Source organism: Sinohyriopsis cumingii, chromosome 5 (assembly GCF_028554795.1).
Source record: "Sinohyriopsis cumingii isolate HCF-2022 chromosome 5, ASM2855479v2, whole genome shotgun sequence".
In the NCBI taxonomy this organism is placed as follows: domain Eukaryota; kingdom Metazoa; phylum Mollusca; class Bivalvia; order Unionida; family Unionidae; genus Sinohyriopsis; species Sinohyriopsis cumingii.
In genome coordinates this window covers 53,712,475-53,729,847 of record NC_142965.1, presented here as the reverse complement: position 1 = coordinate 53,729,847, position 17,373 = coordinate 53,712,475, and the positions used below count along the sequence as shown (strand labels likewise).

General features: G+C 35.0%; 1 protein-coding gene across 6 annotated transcripts in view; it reads left to right on the top strand.

The window, feature by feature from the left end:
- Positions 1-17,373, top strand: part of LOC149799184 (uncharacterized) — a 124,245-nt gene that overhangs the window by 20,810 nt on the left and 86,062 nt on the right. For 5 of the 6 annotated variants that reach the window (XM_089958424.1, XM_089958423.1, XM_089958422.1 and 2 more), the window contains exons 5-7: positions 3,887-4,030; positions 9,177-9,290; positions 16,094-16,228. In XM_089958424.1, the coding sequence (XP_089814550.1) occupies positions 3,887-4,030; positions 9,177-9,290; positions 16,094-16,228 (393 nt within the window). The remainder of the gene's footprint in view (positions 1-3,886; positions 4,031-9,176; positions 9,291-16,093; positions 16,229-17,373) is intronic. The other variant, XM_089958425.1, reaches the window with a different exon arrangement.

Sequence of the window (17,373 nt, the reverse complement as noted above, 5' to 3'; positions counted from 1 at the left end):
ATGCGGGTTGAACCTCAGCCATAGGTTATGTTTGTTCTTAATCAAATTCATAAGCATCAGTGCAGTTCCAACCATAAGATATATACATGTAATGTTGCTTAAGCAACATACAAGTGAAAAAAGTTGAAATTTTAGGCTTGGTCAAAGGCCTTGTGAGGTTTTGGTATGACCCTGTGTCAGTCATCAAGATTCATCAATAAATCTGTTTGTTGGCAATTTAGGGGATACATTTATGATCAGATTTTGATCAGACTTGGTATGTAAGTTTAATCATCAAGATCTCTGATGTGATCAATAATGAGCATCGTCCATGCTTGTTAATATGGTACTCTTGCATTTGATTTTGAACACAATAGAATTGACATTTCTCATCAGATTTTGATCAGATTTGGTATGTAAGTTACATCATCGAGACCTTGGACAACTTCAGTTATGAGCTACATCCATACATATTAATGAGGTGATCTTGCATCCGATTGGGCACATTTCTTAACAGACTTTGATCTCACATTTAGGCCATTTAGGTTAATATTGTTAAACGATATCTGATGAGTTTATTTGTGTGCAGTATCCATGCATGTTAATGATGTGATCTTGCATCAAAGTGGCTTAGCTTGTTATCGCTAAGGTCTTTGCTTGTGAACAGATTTATATTAGATTTGGTCATGTGTACTATGATATTATCAGTTACACAAATAACCTTTGATAAAAACTATTTAGAATCACAGGTTTATGGTTATACAGAAGTCTTCCCATGCAGAAAACATTTACAGTATTACAGATTACTTTTAGAATACAAGATGTACAAATTTAAGTGGAAGAAGTCAAACAAATAATAAATGATATACATCTGGGATTATTTGAATGGTTTGAAATTTAAACTGAAGAAAAATATAATATGGCATTATAACAAGTAATAATTGTAAGTTGATAATGATATTTGATAATATAATTATATTTATAAGACTTGTTTGTTTTTGTTGTTGTTGTGGGGTTTAATGCCATTTTTCAGCACATGATAGGCTATACATGGCGGCCAGTATTAATGGTGGAGGAAGAATCCAGGAAAATCCTGGAAAGAACCACCGACTCACGAGAAGCTACTGGCAAGCTTTCTCACATACCCATATTGGCCTATTCTGAGACTCGAACCCACGCAGACAGAGGTGAGATGGCAGTGATCTGTAACAGAGAGCGCTTTAGACCACTCGGCCACTCGTGGCCCCATTCTTGTTTGTAAAATACCAATGATTTACCATGTATACTGACACTAGTCAGAGTTCACTGCAAACTGTATAGACCCAGATCTGCCATCACATAATCTGCAGATCTGAGTCTCTGCAGTATGTTAGAAGTAATCAGTAAAACAAACAGCGTAGATCCTGATCTGCTTGCATATTACGCAGTTTTGCATTTGGACCAGATTTATAGGTGATTATACATACTATTACAGTATTATGATTAAGGAGATTTTAATTAGGAGAAAAACTGCATGGCAATTCACTAATGATGCAGTAGAGTTTAGGCTGAAGGACTAAAATTGTCTTTGATGCACACCAATAAATGTATGTATGTATCACAATTTCTGTACATTTTTAATGTATCCAGGTTTATAAATTTAGTTCAGTAGAATTATTGAAATTTTGTAACTCTTTATCAGAATCTATTGTCTTAGTTGTAACAGCAAGTATAGGAAACTCTCTCGAAATAAATACAGATGCAGTCTGTAAGTGTCAGAAGTAATTGCTACTGTTGATAATTACATTGTATTGGTATTAATTAGGCATGCAGTAGCACAGAACCAGGCAAATGTATCACTTGTGCTATTCAAATGAATCGATTTAAATGACCAGTTTGCACCTTCAGCATAGTGACCAAACTATTTTATTCATTGTTTTTACCACCTGTGATTAATTTTAGTCAAAATCCTGTTCCACTTTAGGGGCCCCGAGTGGCCGAGTGGTCTAAAGCGCTCTCTGTTGCAGATCATGGCCATCTCACCTCTGTCTGCATGAGTTCGAGTCTCTGATTCAGCCAATGTGGGTATGTGAGAAAGCTTGCCAGTAGCTTTTCGTGGGTCGGTAGTTCTTTCCATGATTTTCCTGGGTTCTTCCTCCACCATTAATACTGGCTGCCATTTATAGCCTATTGTGTGCTGAAAAAGGCATTAAACCCTACAACAACAACTGTTCCACTTTATCATGGCAGGATCTTTCTGAGTGCATAGTATGTGCTTACTGCTATAAAAAGATTGCCAAAATATAATCAGAGCAACTGGGATTTAAAAGTCCAGGAAATATTGTTTTCTCATTTACTTTCCAATTCTTCACTGTGCAGAATACGTGGGTACATATTAGCAAATTTCACGCAATTTTAATTTTGTACACCTACAAAGTTCAGGATAGGTACACTGTGTGCACATAGCAGAACTTAACAGAGTTTGAACAGTATTGAAAATTGTGGACTTCAAAGTTAAAGGAAGCAATAAGTCTAATTTTTACACAAGTTTAATCTTGCAAATTATTAACGCAAATGATAATCATTTACAAAACAATGAACTATTAGCTGGTTATCAGATTATGTTACAGACTGGGACATAGAACACTTTTTTAGAGTTAACAAATACATAGAAGACTAGTCTAAGACTGCAAGAACAAACTTAAAGACCTAATAATGTTTCCTACCTTAAATATTTCAGCATGTTTTTCATGTTTTCTAATTTCATGGTGTTTGTTTTTTTTGTAATGATATCATGATATATGTTTTTTATGTTATAGGTGTTGTCTAATGTTGTAAAGTGCTTAGAGCTTCTAAAGATTAGGCGCTATACAAAGTCCTCATTATTATTATTATGACAATATGTCATCAGGTTGAAGCCTAGTGTAACTGACTGCTGATGGTTAGTAGTAGCCCTCAGTTTCACTTTAAAGATATCATTGATTTTTGTGAAACCTTCTAAGTCAAAAAATATTAGCTGTACTTGTTTAAACTCTCTGTGGAAAAAAGAGTAGGTTCCGTGCAAAGTTTGTAAGCAAATCTGAAGGTGGAATTCAGGTTTCAGAAATCAGAAGCACAGACATGTCAGCATTGTAAAAGCTTAGTGAGAATGACGACACAGTAAAAAAGAACTGAATGCAGTTTCTTCAAACAAGACAGACTACTTTCAAAGTTTTTAATTCAGATTAATTTGGCAGAGTGGCAGCTGTCATTTACTTTCTGTAAGAATTTATAGGGTGTATGTGTACCCATTTTTATGCCACAAGTACATTGGTGCACCTAGGATAAAAATTAGAATTTGGAACATTGATTATTGGTTGATCATCAAGCATTTAGATGAAGCTAATGATTGATCATGATGATATTTAACTGAATTTAAGTCAAACATTATTGGCTACATCAAAATTATTCTGATTTTTTATTTATCTTTTTATGTCTCATAGAGCGTAAATATTTTTTCAGTGGCTGGAGACCAAAGATGGTGGTTTGGAAAACCCGTGTCAATATATATTCAGTATATAAATTTTATGTATTTTGTTAAGAATTGCTGAAAAGAAGGAGTTTGATATTGTCTAGGTATATGCTGGTGTTATTAGATTGGGACACATTTATACATCACATCAAATGATGTCGTTCCCCAGGCTTCAAACAAAACGCAAATGTTGTTTTGTATGGATTATTACTTTCTTGTACACTTTCCACACATGTCTAGCTAAACAGTGCATTTGTGAGATCAATCCATGGCTGTCAGCCAAAACACCTATATAGTGTCAGTCTGGGTATGATATATGGCTATACAGGTTGAACACCTGCATTAATTACTTAATCAGCCTTTTTTGTATTAAAAACAAATGTGTAATTAAATCTACTGTTACATATCCTTATACAGGTACAGAAAGTGAAAACAGATTACGAGAAACTCAAGAAGAGTCACATCAGGCACAAGAAGGAAGCAGAAAAAGAGAGAGAGAAGTCCACGTTGGATATACAGGACAGTGCGATGGAGATTCAGAAACTTCACACTAAACTCGAGGTATATATTAATAATACTGTAACAATGTCTCTAACTCTAAGGTGTCTTGATATAAGTCTTGATAACATGGGACGGTGTGGATTCCACTGTACTAGGTAAATGTTATTATCCCCATGTTTTAGCAGGTGGTACATATTGTGATATCCTTTTAATGCCAATCTCTCAGCGAGCTTGTGACTATGTCTCTTCCAGAATTGTCGGGCAAAACTTCACGAAAGTTATGAGATAGGTTACCCTTGTGATAATCATTTGTAAAAGTGGTCTAGTTCTTGCACCTAAACTCTTGGGTGCCTGTGAGGGGTTTAAAGGTCCAATATACAACACTTGCAATTGTGGTGACATTTTTGAAAGCTTTTCTCATTTGCTAAACTTCAGGCATACATTGAGAGTATAAGGACTTGCAGGTCAAGGTCAGGGGGATAGAGCAGGAACATACAGTAACAATTAATGGGCATTTGAAGTAGCTCATTGTCTTTAAAAATCATTTGTAATTCTTTTCACTTATTTTTAGTTCTTGTAATCCATTTCAAAGTAATTTCACATATAGCGTACCTGTTATGACATCTCCTTGCTTACAATGTAAACCCAGTATTGGATAAACTCACCTATGACACAGATGACTCGTTTTTTGTAGGTTGCATAAACATCATTACAGTGAGGGACAGTTGTAAAAATGAACCCAGTAGTTCATCATCAACTAAATGAATATTCTGAGGCCATTGTTTAGAGTACTTGAACTCACAGTGCATCCAGCTTTGACATGGTTTACATTAAAATTCCATGATGGCTACACAGTGTGCACATATGGAAATTTGCAGACTTAGAATAATTGAAAACTTGTAGAATTAATGAAAAGAAGCAGTAAATGTGTTTATTTGATTGATTGAATTATGAAACAGTGTGTACTGGCCACAATGATTCTTAAATGACTATGATCCTTTGATATTTTCTCCGTTTATTATCCAGAATTGCACTATGAGGCACATTTTCTCATGTAATAACAACACAGACTTGTGCTATAAGGCACATGTTCACATGTAATAACAATACAGAATTGTGCTATAAGGCACATTTTCACATGTAATAACAACACATAATTGTGCTATATGGCACATTTTCACATGTAATAACAACACAGAATTGCACTATGAGACATCATAGCTGCCAACCCTCACGAATTTGGTGTGAATTTCACGACTTTTTCAGCGATTCATGAATTCACGCTGTAAGACAAAAATTCGCGAATTTTCCGATCCTCAATTATTTTAAATCTTTAATAAAATAACCAATTTCCCGTTAAGCGCTAGTCGTGATATTCGCAGTTGCCGAAATGTTCCGGTACCGCTGGTCACGATATTAGTAGATCTATAGCCGATTAGTACAGTTGGCCCGGTTGCAAGCATTTTAGCCTATTTTAATCTATATGTATAAGAGTAGTTTTACAAATGCTTTTGAGAGAAACTGGGGCCTAACCGGAAATTTGCTCCGCGCATGCGTCAAAACACTGATTCGAGTTACCGTTTAGCATCGCATGTAAGATTTTGAAAATGTCTTCACCGCCAAGGAGAAAGAAATGTATTACTCAAAAAGTGAAGTTTAATTTGGAATATATCAAAAACTGGCCGTGCATTCTGCCATTACACATTGATATTCATTCATGCTTTTTGCAGTCAGTGTGCCATCGCAGAGACGATGTGAGGAAGAATGTCGGTTGCAAAAAACACGTAGAAGTTGGGAAAATTAAGAATTCGCAGATTTCAGCTCTGGAATATTTAAAACCATTGGTGGACGACCTGCAGGCTACCAATGCTTAAGCATTATATGAGTTTTCTTGTGTCGAACACAATATACCTTTATCAGCTGGAGACCATGCTAAACATTTGTTCTGACATATGTTCCCCGACTCGAAAATCGCTTCCAAATTTTCCTGTGGAAGAACCAAAAATGCTGCAGCTCCTGTGCATTCCTCACAGCAACAGTGACAGCGAAAGAGTATTTTCTTTAGTGAGGAAAAATAAGACAGACTTTAAGGCTTCCTTAGCTGCAGAAAGTTTGTCAGCAATTTTAGTCCCCAAGATCAACCAGCAGGCAAGAAGTCGGAACTGTTTAGAAAACAAATTTATGATCAAGCAGTTGAGGAAGTTCAAGTCTGCCACAGTATCATGTCTTGATAAATAAATATTTCTGCATATATGTAGTGTTTTATTTTTATTTTGCGAACTTGATATAGTGTAGTATTGACGGTCGGAGTAGTCAGAGTGGATGGAGTTATTGTCATTGTATTATTCACGAATTCGTGTCCAAATTCACGACTTTTTATCCCTATTTTCACTAATTGTGAGCCTGGAAGGTTGGCAACTATGAGACATATTTCCACATGTAATAACACAGAATTGCACTTAAAGGCACATTTGCACATGTAATACATGATTAAACTATACAACACATTTTCACATGTAATATCAACATAATTGCACTAAAAGACACATTTTCACATGTAATAACAACACAGAATTGCACTATATGACACATTTGCACATAAAATAATAACTGAATTGCACTGTAAGGCACATTTTCACATGTAATTAAAACACAGAATTGCACTGTAAGGCACATGTTCACATGTAATAACAACACAGAATTGCACTATATAACGCATTTTCACATGTTATAGCACAGATATGCACTAAAAGACACATTTTCACATGTAATAACAACACATAATTGCACTATATGGCACATTTTCACATGTAATAACAACACAGAAGACCAGCATTCAAAATTAATGTGGACTACCTCGTGTAACTGACGCCTGAGAATTTTGTAAATATAAATCAATCATCGAAAAGGTTACCTAGTTTTCTCATGAAAACCTCTAATTATAGAAATGTGTTTTAAAAATTAAATTTGTTAACATTATTTTTCAACAAGCAAGACACTTTTTACAGCTTAGAAATCAGAATACACTATGGATCCATAGTCTTATGTACTTGCAGTGATAAAAAAGAGCTTTTTTATGTAGACAAGTCATGTCCCATTTTGATCTGTCTGGAATATACTGTTTTTGGAAATTACTGGGGAAATTAAAAATTAACAAACACATATTTTATGACAAAATTGTCTTTATTATCACAGTAGCACATGAGCCATATAATAAGTAATATTTATGAGCAAGTACAGTCTGAAATGCTTTTCACAGCCTTGTTTCAACAAACACTAGTATCAAACAGTAGACTGTACACACAGCCTCTTTCAACAAACACTAGCATCAAACAGTAGATGTACACACAGCCAGATGTCAACTAATAAGAGGATCAGTGACACTAGAAATGCATACTTTTTGAGTTTCTTCAAAATTGCTGATGTCAGACCAGCTTTCTGTGTTAGTGTGGCAAACTATAGACAGATTGCTAAATTTACAGTTTCATAACATTAATACTGTACCTGTCACTTTCGCTTAGCTTACCTTTCTGGGGTAAATATTATCTTTGTCAGAATAATAAAAATCCCATGTTTCCAAGTGATGAGAAGTCTGGGAAGCTCAGAACTAGAAGAACACAAACCCACTCTGTTCCTCATCTCAAGTGTCCATGCATAGTAATAGATCTGTCAGGGTCAACAGGCCTAGTAATAGATCTGCCAGGGTCAACAGATGTAATAGATCTGTGCAAACATGTCAGCCTAGTAATAGATCTGTTCTTGTCATCAGGTCTAGTAATTGATTTGACAGGGTCATCAGGTCAAGTAATAGATCTGTCATTATCATCAGGACGGTCTAGTAATAGATTGGACAGGGATAACAGGTTTTGTAAAAGATCTTTCAGGGTCAACAGATCTACAAATAGTCTGCACAAATGTGTCAGCCTAGCAATAGATCAGACCTTGTCATCAGGTCTAATAATTGATCTGACAGGGTCAGCAGGTCTGGTAGTAAATTATTCTTGCCTAACTGAGAAACAGAAGTGTTGATTTCTAAAGCAGATCTGATTGTGATAGTACAGTGATAACATAAGGTTTAATGTGTGCAATGGTTTGCTGGAGCACAATGAAGGAGTTTGAGCACAAGAGTTCTGTCATTCAAAAGTACTCGGGGAAATATTTGCATATAATAATCATGTACCTTGTTATTTGTATATGGTCTGTTACAAGGTGAGTGTTATATGTACATGGTCTGTTACAAGGTGTGTGTTATATGTACATGGTCTGTTACAAAGTACATGCTATTTTGTACATGGTATGTTACAAGGTACTTGTTATTTTGTACATGGTCTTTTACAAGGTACATGTTATTTGTACATTGTCTGTTACAAAGTACATAAACAAGTTATCAAAAATCAATAGCAAGAGTTTTAAACCTGGAAAGCTCTTTACTAAAGCAGATGCACATGTTAATCTGCTCTTAGTGCTCTTAAAACTCACTTATTTTGACTGCAAGAACAAACTTAAAGACCTAATAATGTCTCCTACCTTAAATATTTCAGCATGTTTTTTATGTTTTCTAATTTCATGGTGTTTGTTTTTTGTAATCATATCATTATATATGTTTTTTATGTTATAGGTGTTGTCTAATGTTGTAAAATGCTTAGAGCTTCAAAAGATTAGGTGCTATACAAAAACCTCATTATTATTATTATTATCATTGGTGAAAATTAGCAACTTTGGTGTTAAATAAGAGAACTGTTTTATTTGTTTAAGGATATTATGCGGTATTTTCAGAATTTTGACAGAATTTGATAAGTATCAAGTGTGATACATCAAAATTCTTCTAGAGGATCATTTTAATACCCCTTAGGGACGCTGATATCAAGACTAAGTAACAGATATGGACACCTGTTCCAGTGGAGACACATCTAACTAAATCTGAAAATGTTTGATACCATAATTTATCAGATGTAAACCAAACATTACTTCAACATTGATCTAAGTACAGTCCAGTTCAGCTACCTTAACTCTGTCTAATGTGATGTGTGGTGCCATCTTGATGAAACATTGACGGGGGGTGTTGGTGTGGGTGTGTGTGTGTGTATGTGTAATATGCATTTACTCAAAAGAATCTGTGGTGCTAAATCATCACATTTAGACATTTATTTTCAAGGACATGCTAAATACTTTTTCAAGAAAATTCATTTAAACTGGTTTGTTGCAGGGATACAAACAAAAGTCTAAGGATTGGGAACATCAGTGTAAATCGCAGCAGAAGCAGCTAGATGCACTGGAAGCACAGCGCAAGGGCTTGTCAGAAAAATGTGACTTTTTGCAGGTAAGATTACTAGTAGTCCATGATATTAGTCTGTATATGGTCCTTTTTATTTGCTAGTTGCAAACAGTTGTCTGTAAAATAGCCATGTAACATTGCTATATTATTCACAGTAATAACGTGTATGAAATATATCCCATCTGTTCTGTAGTGTGTATGAAATATATCCCTTCTGTTCTAAACATGTATGAAATATATCCCTTCTGTTCTATAACATGTATGAAATATATCCCTCTATAAGTACTATATATATATATATATATATATATATATATATATATATATACATACTCTTGCATATGTGGGATCCAGCTGCAAACTGCATGGACCCAGATTTGCCATCAGATAATATGCCATTAGGACTAATCAGCAAAACATACAACATAAACCCAGATTTTCCAGCATATTATGTCATAGCAAATCAGGGTCTTTGTTGTTTGAAGTTGGACCCTGCTCATATGCAAGTATATTCTGTATATTTTGGGTCCGACAGATTTTACAAACGAACCTTGTAGCCTGTTTTGAATTCAGTAACCCAGAAGAGACACTTTATTTTGAAACTATTCGATTTAAGATGTTTTTGTCTCACCTATGAGTCATAGGGAGTCACTTTTTTGACTCATTTTGTGACTCACCTATGAATCATGGGGAGTCACTTTTTTAACTCATTTTGATACTCACCTATGAATCATAGGGAGTCACTTTTTTGATTCATTTTGTTAAAAAAAATTGGTTGCATTTAGCTCAGTTTCTTAGACAATATTTTATGTACAGTCATGAAATTGATATAGCTATATTCATATGGGGGGGTGCTACTGACCAGGTCACAGTGACCTTCATTTCATGTGGCAGTGTTTATACTTTAGACCAAAATATGAAGAGGATTTGCACTTAATATGTGTAAGAGGATTCTTGATTTTGACTTAAAGGTCAAGGTCATTGTTGCTTGGACAAAAAGTGTTTCTGCAACAAAAAAATAATTGTTCTAGAGCAGGTTCCTTGACCAAACTTTGTGGATGACTTACAGTTGTGATAATAAAGATAACTACAGCTTCTGGTGTCTAAAGTTCAGAGTTGAGGCTGTCGTAATTCATATAAAAAATAATGCTTTCAGTACAAGAAGGTTAGTTCAGGACTGCTTACTTTGTCCGAAGGTTGAGGTCATTGAGACCTTTTGGTCTATACTCTCCAGTGTCAACCATACCCTGCTAGTGCCCACACAGAGGTCTATTAAACATGGTGTGGGTGTACAATGGTGATGTTGGTTTTTTATCACCACCAGATCTATGGAGGGTCATTTTGAGCTCCTAATGTCTGTCTCATTTCAGCTGGTGTAAGTCTGTAAGTTTCATTTCTTCTCAATAACTTTTGAAGGACTTTGGGTCAAGTTAGATTTTCATTGTCAAGTTATGCCTCATGTTTTACTAAGAACTTTGCCTTACAAATTCATTTCCACTCAATAACTTTGCCTTACCAATTCATGTTATCTCTATAAAATTTGAAGAACATGGTGGGTTGAAATCAAATTTTGATAACAGGCACTACATCAAAAAGACCTAGAACAATGTTCCTGTTCTATTTTCATAATTTTCTAGCAAAATGTTGTTTCTGCTCAGTAACATTTCAAGGATTTCATGTATTGAAAGTCAAAATTGGTATGAGGCTTCACATTTATAAGACCTAGGTAACATTCAGTTTTCACAGTTTTTATGCTCTTGCCTTACCTTTGGAACATCATACATTATTACCTATGCCCAGCCAGTCACCTCACATTCTGTTGTGTTTTCTACCATCACAGATGTCACTAATTTTGTTTTTGCTCAGTAACTGTTGAAGAACTTTTATGGATCTGAGTCAAGTTGGCATGCGGTTATATATTAAGAGCTAGGTCAAGTTGGCATGTGGTTATATATTAAGATCTAGGTCAAGTTGGCATGTGGTTATATATTAAGATCTAGGTCAAGTTGGCATGCGGTTATATATTAAGATCTAGGTCAAGTTGGCATGTGGTTATATATTTTGATCACGGTCAAGTTGGCATGCGGTTATATATTAAGATCTAGGTCAAGTTCAAGTTTAACCATTTTTTGCAAGATTGTTTGGAGGTAAGATCCTGCTTTGAACTGAACATGTTTGCTGTCATAGAGGCTTTGAAGGGCTTCATTCATTGAAATAAAATTTAATATGTTGAGGTTAAATTTGATTTTTACTTTTTGGCAAGATTTCTGGAGTTTTATACTCTTGTTTGACTTGGAAATTGACCCTTCACTTTCCACTTATTAATCAGCTTTGAAGGACTTTATGATTGAATAACAAATTTATTTGAACAACACTTTGGTCAAGTTTGATTTGTAATATTTTCTTCCCAAAATGTATGGAGTTATGGTCCTGCTTGGACTTAGAACTTTACGGGCCTCATGTTGGCAGGAGCATTTATGACAATGGTCACATTTCAAATTCAGTAAAAGTTTTAGAGTTGTGACCCATTTTGGACTTAGAAGTATGCCATGCAGTAAAGTTAGAAAGATGTCTTGGGTTGAAAGTAATATTTGGTATGAGGCTTAATATTTAGAATACATAGGTCATGTTTTATTTTTCTCACTTTCCTGCAAACATTTATCGATTTTTTGTCCCTGTTTGACTTGAATCATTGCCTTTTCAGTTGCACTGTATTTGCAGGGGCATCCATGTCATGTGTTCACATTTCTAGTTTTGTGTTTTGGGCAGTTAATAATTATCCTCCTTTCTTTTAATTAGTTTTAACTAGAGCATCTATATCAGAGTTAAAAAATGTAGAGATAGCTATGGTATCTGTATAGCATAGCACTAGGCTACATGAATTCAACATTGGTAATCCATATACACTGGGCTACATGAATTCAACATTGGTAATCCATATACACTGGGCTACATGAATTCAACATTGGTAATCCATATACACTGGGTTTCATGAATTCATCATTGGTAATCCATATACACTGGGTTACATGAATTAACATTGGTAATCCATATACATTGGGTTTCATGAATTCATCATTGGTAATCCATATACACTGGGCTTCATGAATTCAACATTCAATTTGGTAATCCATATACACTGGGCTACATGAATTTAACATTGGTAATCCATATACACTGGGCTTCATGAATTCAACATTGGTAATCCATATACACTGGGTTTCATGAATTTAACACTGGTAATCTATATACACTGGGCTACATGAATTCAACATTGGCAATCCATATGCTCTGGGCTACATGAATTCAACATTGGTAATCCATATGCACTGGGTACATGAATTCTACATTGGTAATCCATATACACTGGGCTTCATGAATTCAGCATTGGTAATCCATATGCACTGGGCTTCTTGAATTCAACATTGGTAATCCATATGCACTGGGCTACATGAATTCAGCATTGGTAATCCATATGCACTGGGTACATGAATTCAACATTGGTGATCCATATGCACTGGATACATGAATTCAACATTGGTAATCCATATGCAGTTGTCTGCATGAATTCAACATTGGTAATCCTTATACACTGGCTACATGAATTCAAGATTGGTAATCCACATGCACTAGGTACATGAATTCTACATTGGTAATCCAAATACACTGGGCTTCATGAATTCAACATTGGTAATCCATATGCACTGGGTACATGAATTCAACATTGATAATCCATATGCACTAGGCTACATGAAATCATCATTGATAATCCATATGCACTGGGTACATGAATTCAAGATTGGTAATCCATATGCACTGGGCTACGTGAATTCAACATTGGTGATCCATATGCACTGGGCTATGTCAATTCAACATTGGTGATCCATATGCAATTGTCTACATGAATTCAACATTGGTAATCCTTATACACTGGCTACATGAATTCAACATTGGTAATCCATATGCACTGGGTACATGAATTCTACATTGGTAGTCCAAATACACTGGGCTTCATGAATTCAACATTGGTAATCCATATGGACTGGGCTACATGAATTCAACATTGGTGATCCATATGCACTAGGCTGCATGAATTCAACATTGGTAATCGATATGCACTGGGTACATGAAATCATCATTGGTAATCCATATGCACTGGGCTACATGAATTCAACATATGGTAATCCAGAACCAGCATTCTTGGCTCTGGCATAAAATTTGTTGGATGCTGACATTCCTTTATCACTTTCTCGAATTGTACAAATCCGTTTTCAAGAAAAGTTGGCATAATATTGCAAAGTTTCGAAGCCTTTTTAAACTTCAGTTTCCATATGAAAATATTATTATTTTAGACCACCTGCTTTGTCCGAATTTTGAACAGAATATTTCATTAAGCTGAAGCGGTTCACAAAGCCTTTTATGTGAACAGATCAATTGCTAATGTTCCCATATAAGAATTACTTTATAAAGTTGAATGAGCTTGACAACTATAAATTTTGGATCATCCTTTTTCTTAAATACTTATTTAGTACCAACCATAACTTATCTAAATGGTGAAGAATCATAAATGAATCATATTTTATACCTATGTACTCCTTTAGGGGGTAATTTCGTCTTTTTTAATGTTTTTGCAATGGTAAATGCTTCAAATAATTGTGGCACTCGATAGCAGTAACTGATGTCCATCTCCCAGTTGCAGTGGTCTCTGCCAACGGTACCACCCCTTTGGTTTGCCAAAGCTGTTCTTTAGTGGTAACTTCAAGAAATCATGCTTCCTTCGTCAAAGAAAGCCGACTACGATCTTCAATAAAAACAAATTTCCTTTCATCAGAGAAAGTCGGCACCAAACTTAAATAAAAGCAATGGAATATGATAGATTGTTGCATTTTCCAAAGTGACTGAGAACACATTTATTTTGCCATTAAAGTTTTATTTTTGCAGGAAAAAAGTACGCTTATGGTCACTACCAATGGCGGCATAAAACACATATTAAATTTACAATCCTTTGAAACCATAGATATGTAGTTGTCAGATTAATTGAAGATTGGGTATTTTGCAAAGATGTTTGTAAAACTTTTTAATTTGTTCAAGTTTTCATTTCCCTATCAATAAGCTCATCCCGTAGGTAACCTTGGCAAGATGATACTGTCTCCAGATGACCAAAATCTACGCACATTTTGTATATGTACATATAGCTTGTTAACAGCTATAGCCATGTGCTACTTGCCACAATTATAGTGAATTATGAAGTGACAATTGGATATAGATCAAAACAAGGACTACCATTTTAAAAAATAAAAATATGTATTGTGTTTTCTAATGCAATGAGAGTCATACATAAAGTTCATAACATGTGATCTATACTCAGATTCATGGATTTATTATATACAAGTACAGTACTTAACAGATTATGGATTGTACTACACAAATGTAAGTTGTCAATGTACAAGTGTTTTTCAGACTAGATTTGTCATCATTAATCTAAAGCATGTAATTTTGCGCCCGCTTTTATTACACCCCCCACCCCACCCCAGCCCGCCATATTTTAGGTAAATGCATCATTTTCTTCAGTTAACTGACTTGGTTGGTTTATAACACAGTTGGGTTCTGTGGACCCCAACTACCATGTTATAGCAGGGTCACATTGTAGTTCTGTATTCCACCAAAAAATAACACAAATGAAACTAGGTTGTTTTGAATAATGTTTCATTTCCATTGTTTAATAAATATTTAATTGAATAGAAAGATATTTGTTTTAATCAATAAGTGCTTCTTTTTCATAATGTAATTTAAAACTTATACCTGGTGACATCACAATACAGCGTTACTGATGGTGACATATGAGATTCAAAATGAGGTATGTGTCAGTGAAATATAAATACAGGTTTTTCTTTATGCATTTTATAGGGAGACCAAATGGGTTCATGTTAAATCAGACCTAGCTTTGTAGGAAAATTGAGCTTAATATAAATGTGTATTACATTTGAATGGGAAAAAGGAACTAAGTTTTAGCCTGACTGGTCATAGACCAGGAGAGCTTATGTGATTGTTTGTTGACCATCCATCAATCCATTAACATATTGCTATTACTCCTAAACTACTTGGAGGATTGCCATGAAGCTTTACAATCCACATTCACCCCATAGTCAAGTTGGTCAGAAATGAAAATGGTGACATTCAGTATGGCCCCCACATCATGTAATATGAAAGTAAGGTTATCAGTGAGAATATCAGAGATACTTTCAACACTTAGTAGTTACATGGAAGAAATGGACTTAATTTGAATTCCTGGAAATTCTCTTTTGCTGATAGAGCATTAGTTCCATTTTGTGACCCTTGTTTTCTGATTGATAGTGTACTTCTAATTTCATCCGTTATTGCTTATAAAATATGGTTAATATTTTCCCATACCAATGTGGTAATCAATAAATAGTTATGAATCAATGCTTTAATCAAAATAGGAAGATTTTGCTTATTTGTCTGCAAGAAGCCTTAAGTCATTACTCTTGGCTTTGATTTTTAAAGTGCACATTTTTAATAAAAGTCAACTTTATTTGTCTTTAGAAACAGTATTGACTCCAATCATGACATATTTAAAGGAATGGAATCAGGATGACCCCTTAAGCATTGTGATATGCAGAAATGATTTTTTTATTATGCAGCTGACATGATTTACACACGCCCTTAGTGCTTGCTTCATCCCTGCTTTATGTTAGTTCAGTATAAGTGATTGACATCTAGTGGAATGTTTCATGCTAAAATATCTTTCAATATAGTCAAATCTGTTGTCACCTTGCTTGCTAGATTATGTCTGCACAACCTTGTGTAATCTCCATCTGTTCCTATAGCAACAATCACAAACGTACCAATCACAGATTGACAGGCGCCGCCAGATCCTTGATAACACCGAACTTAATCTGAGGGCACAGATAACACAGCTAGAAACCAGGCTCAAATTAACCACAGAATCTCTCAACATACAGGTTAGTTTATGACTAGTTTTGAGAGAGAGTCTTTCAAAACAATTTGCAAGTCGATATGAACTCTGAAGTTTTCAGGACTAGCACAGATTACCTATCAGTAATCTGATATTAAAGATGACCCAGCTAGAAACCAATATGTATATCTACATTGTATGCTTAATATTTTATCTTGATTGTGGAATTAATGCTTACTTGATTTTTCTTATTTTAAGAGATGGACAAGATATTTACTAAAATTTGAGTTCAAGGCTTAACCTTATTTACTAACTCAGGAAGTTCTGGAAGTGATCTTGTTTTTAGTTTTATGCAGTTTTCCATTAGGATGATAGAATTTTCAGAACATATTGGAATGTGATATTTTACAAAACAACAAAACTTGATACCCCCCAAAAATAAATGAATTCTATAGTATTTCTCTAAATTCCTACCTAGTACATGTAAACCAATCTTTTAGACTACATTTCACCAAAAGCATGTAAACAGATCTTGTACAGTACACTATACCAAGTACATGTAAACTGATCTTGTAGACTACACTTCACCAAGCACATTTAAAATGATATGGTAGACTACACTACACCAAGCACATGTATACTGATATGGTAGATTACACTTCACCAAGTACATGTATACTGATATTTTTAGACTACACTACACCAAGCACATGTATACTGATATGGTAGATTACACTTCACCAAGTACATGTAAACTGATATTTTTAGACTACACTACACCAAGTACATATGGGGCCCCAAGTGGCTGAGTGGTCTAAAGCGCTCTGCGTTATGGATCACTGCCATCTCTCCTCTGTGTGCGTGGGTTTGAGTCTCGGATTCGGCCAATGTGGGTATGTGAGAAAGCTTGCCAGTAGCTTCTCGTGGGTCGGTGGTTCTTTCTGGGGTTTGCCAGGGTTCTTCCTCCACCATTAATACTGGCTGCCATGTATAGCCTATCTTGTGCTGAAAAATGGCGTTAAACCCTACAACAACAACCACCAAGTACATGTAAACTGATATTGTAGACTACACTACAACAAGCACATGTAAACTGATATGGTAGACAACACTTTGCCAAGTACATGTAAACTGATCTTGTAGAATACACTTAAGCACAAAACTTCTACCAAGTATATGTAAACTGATCTT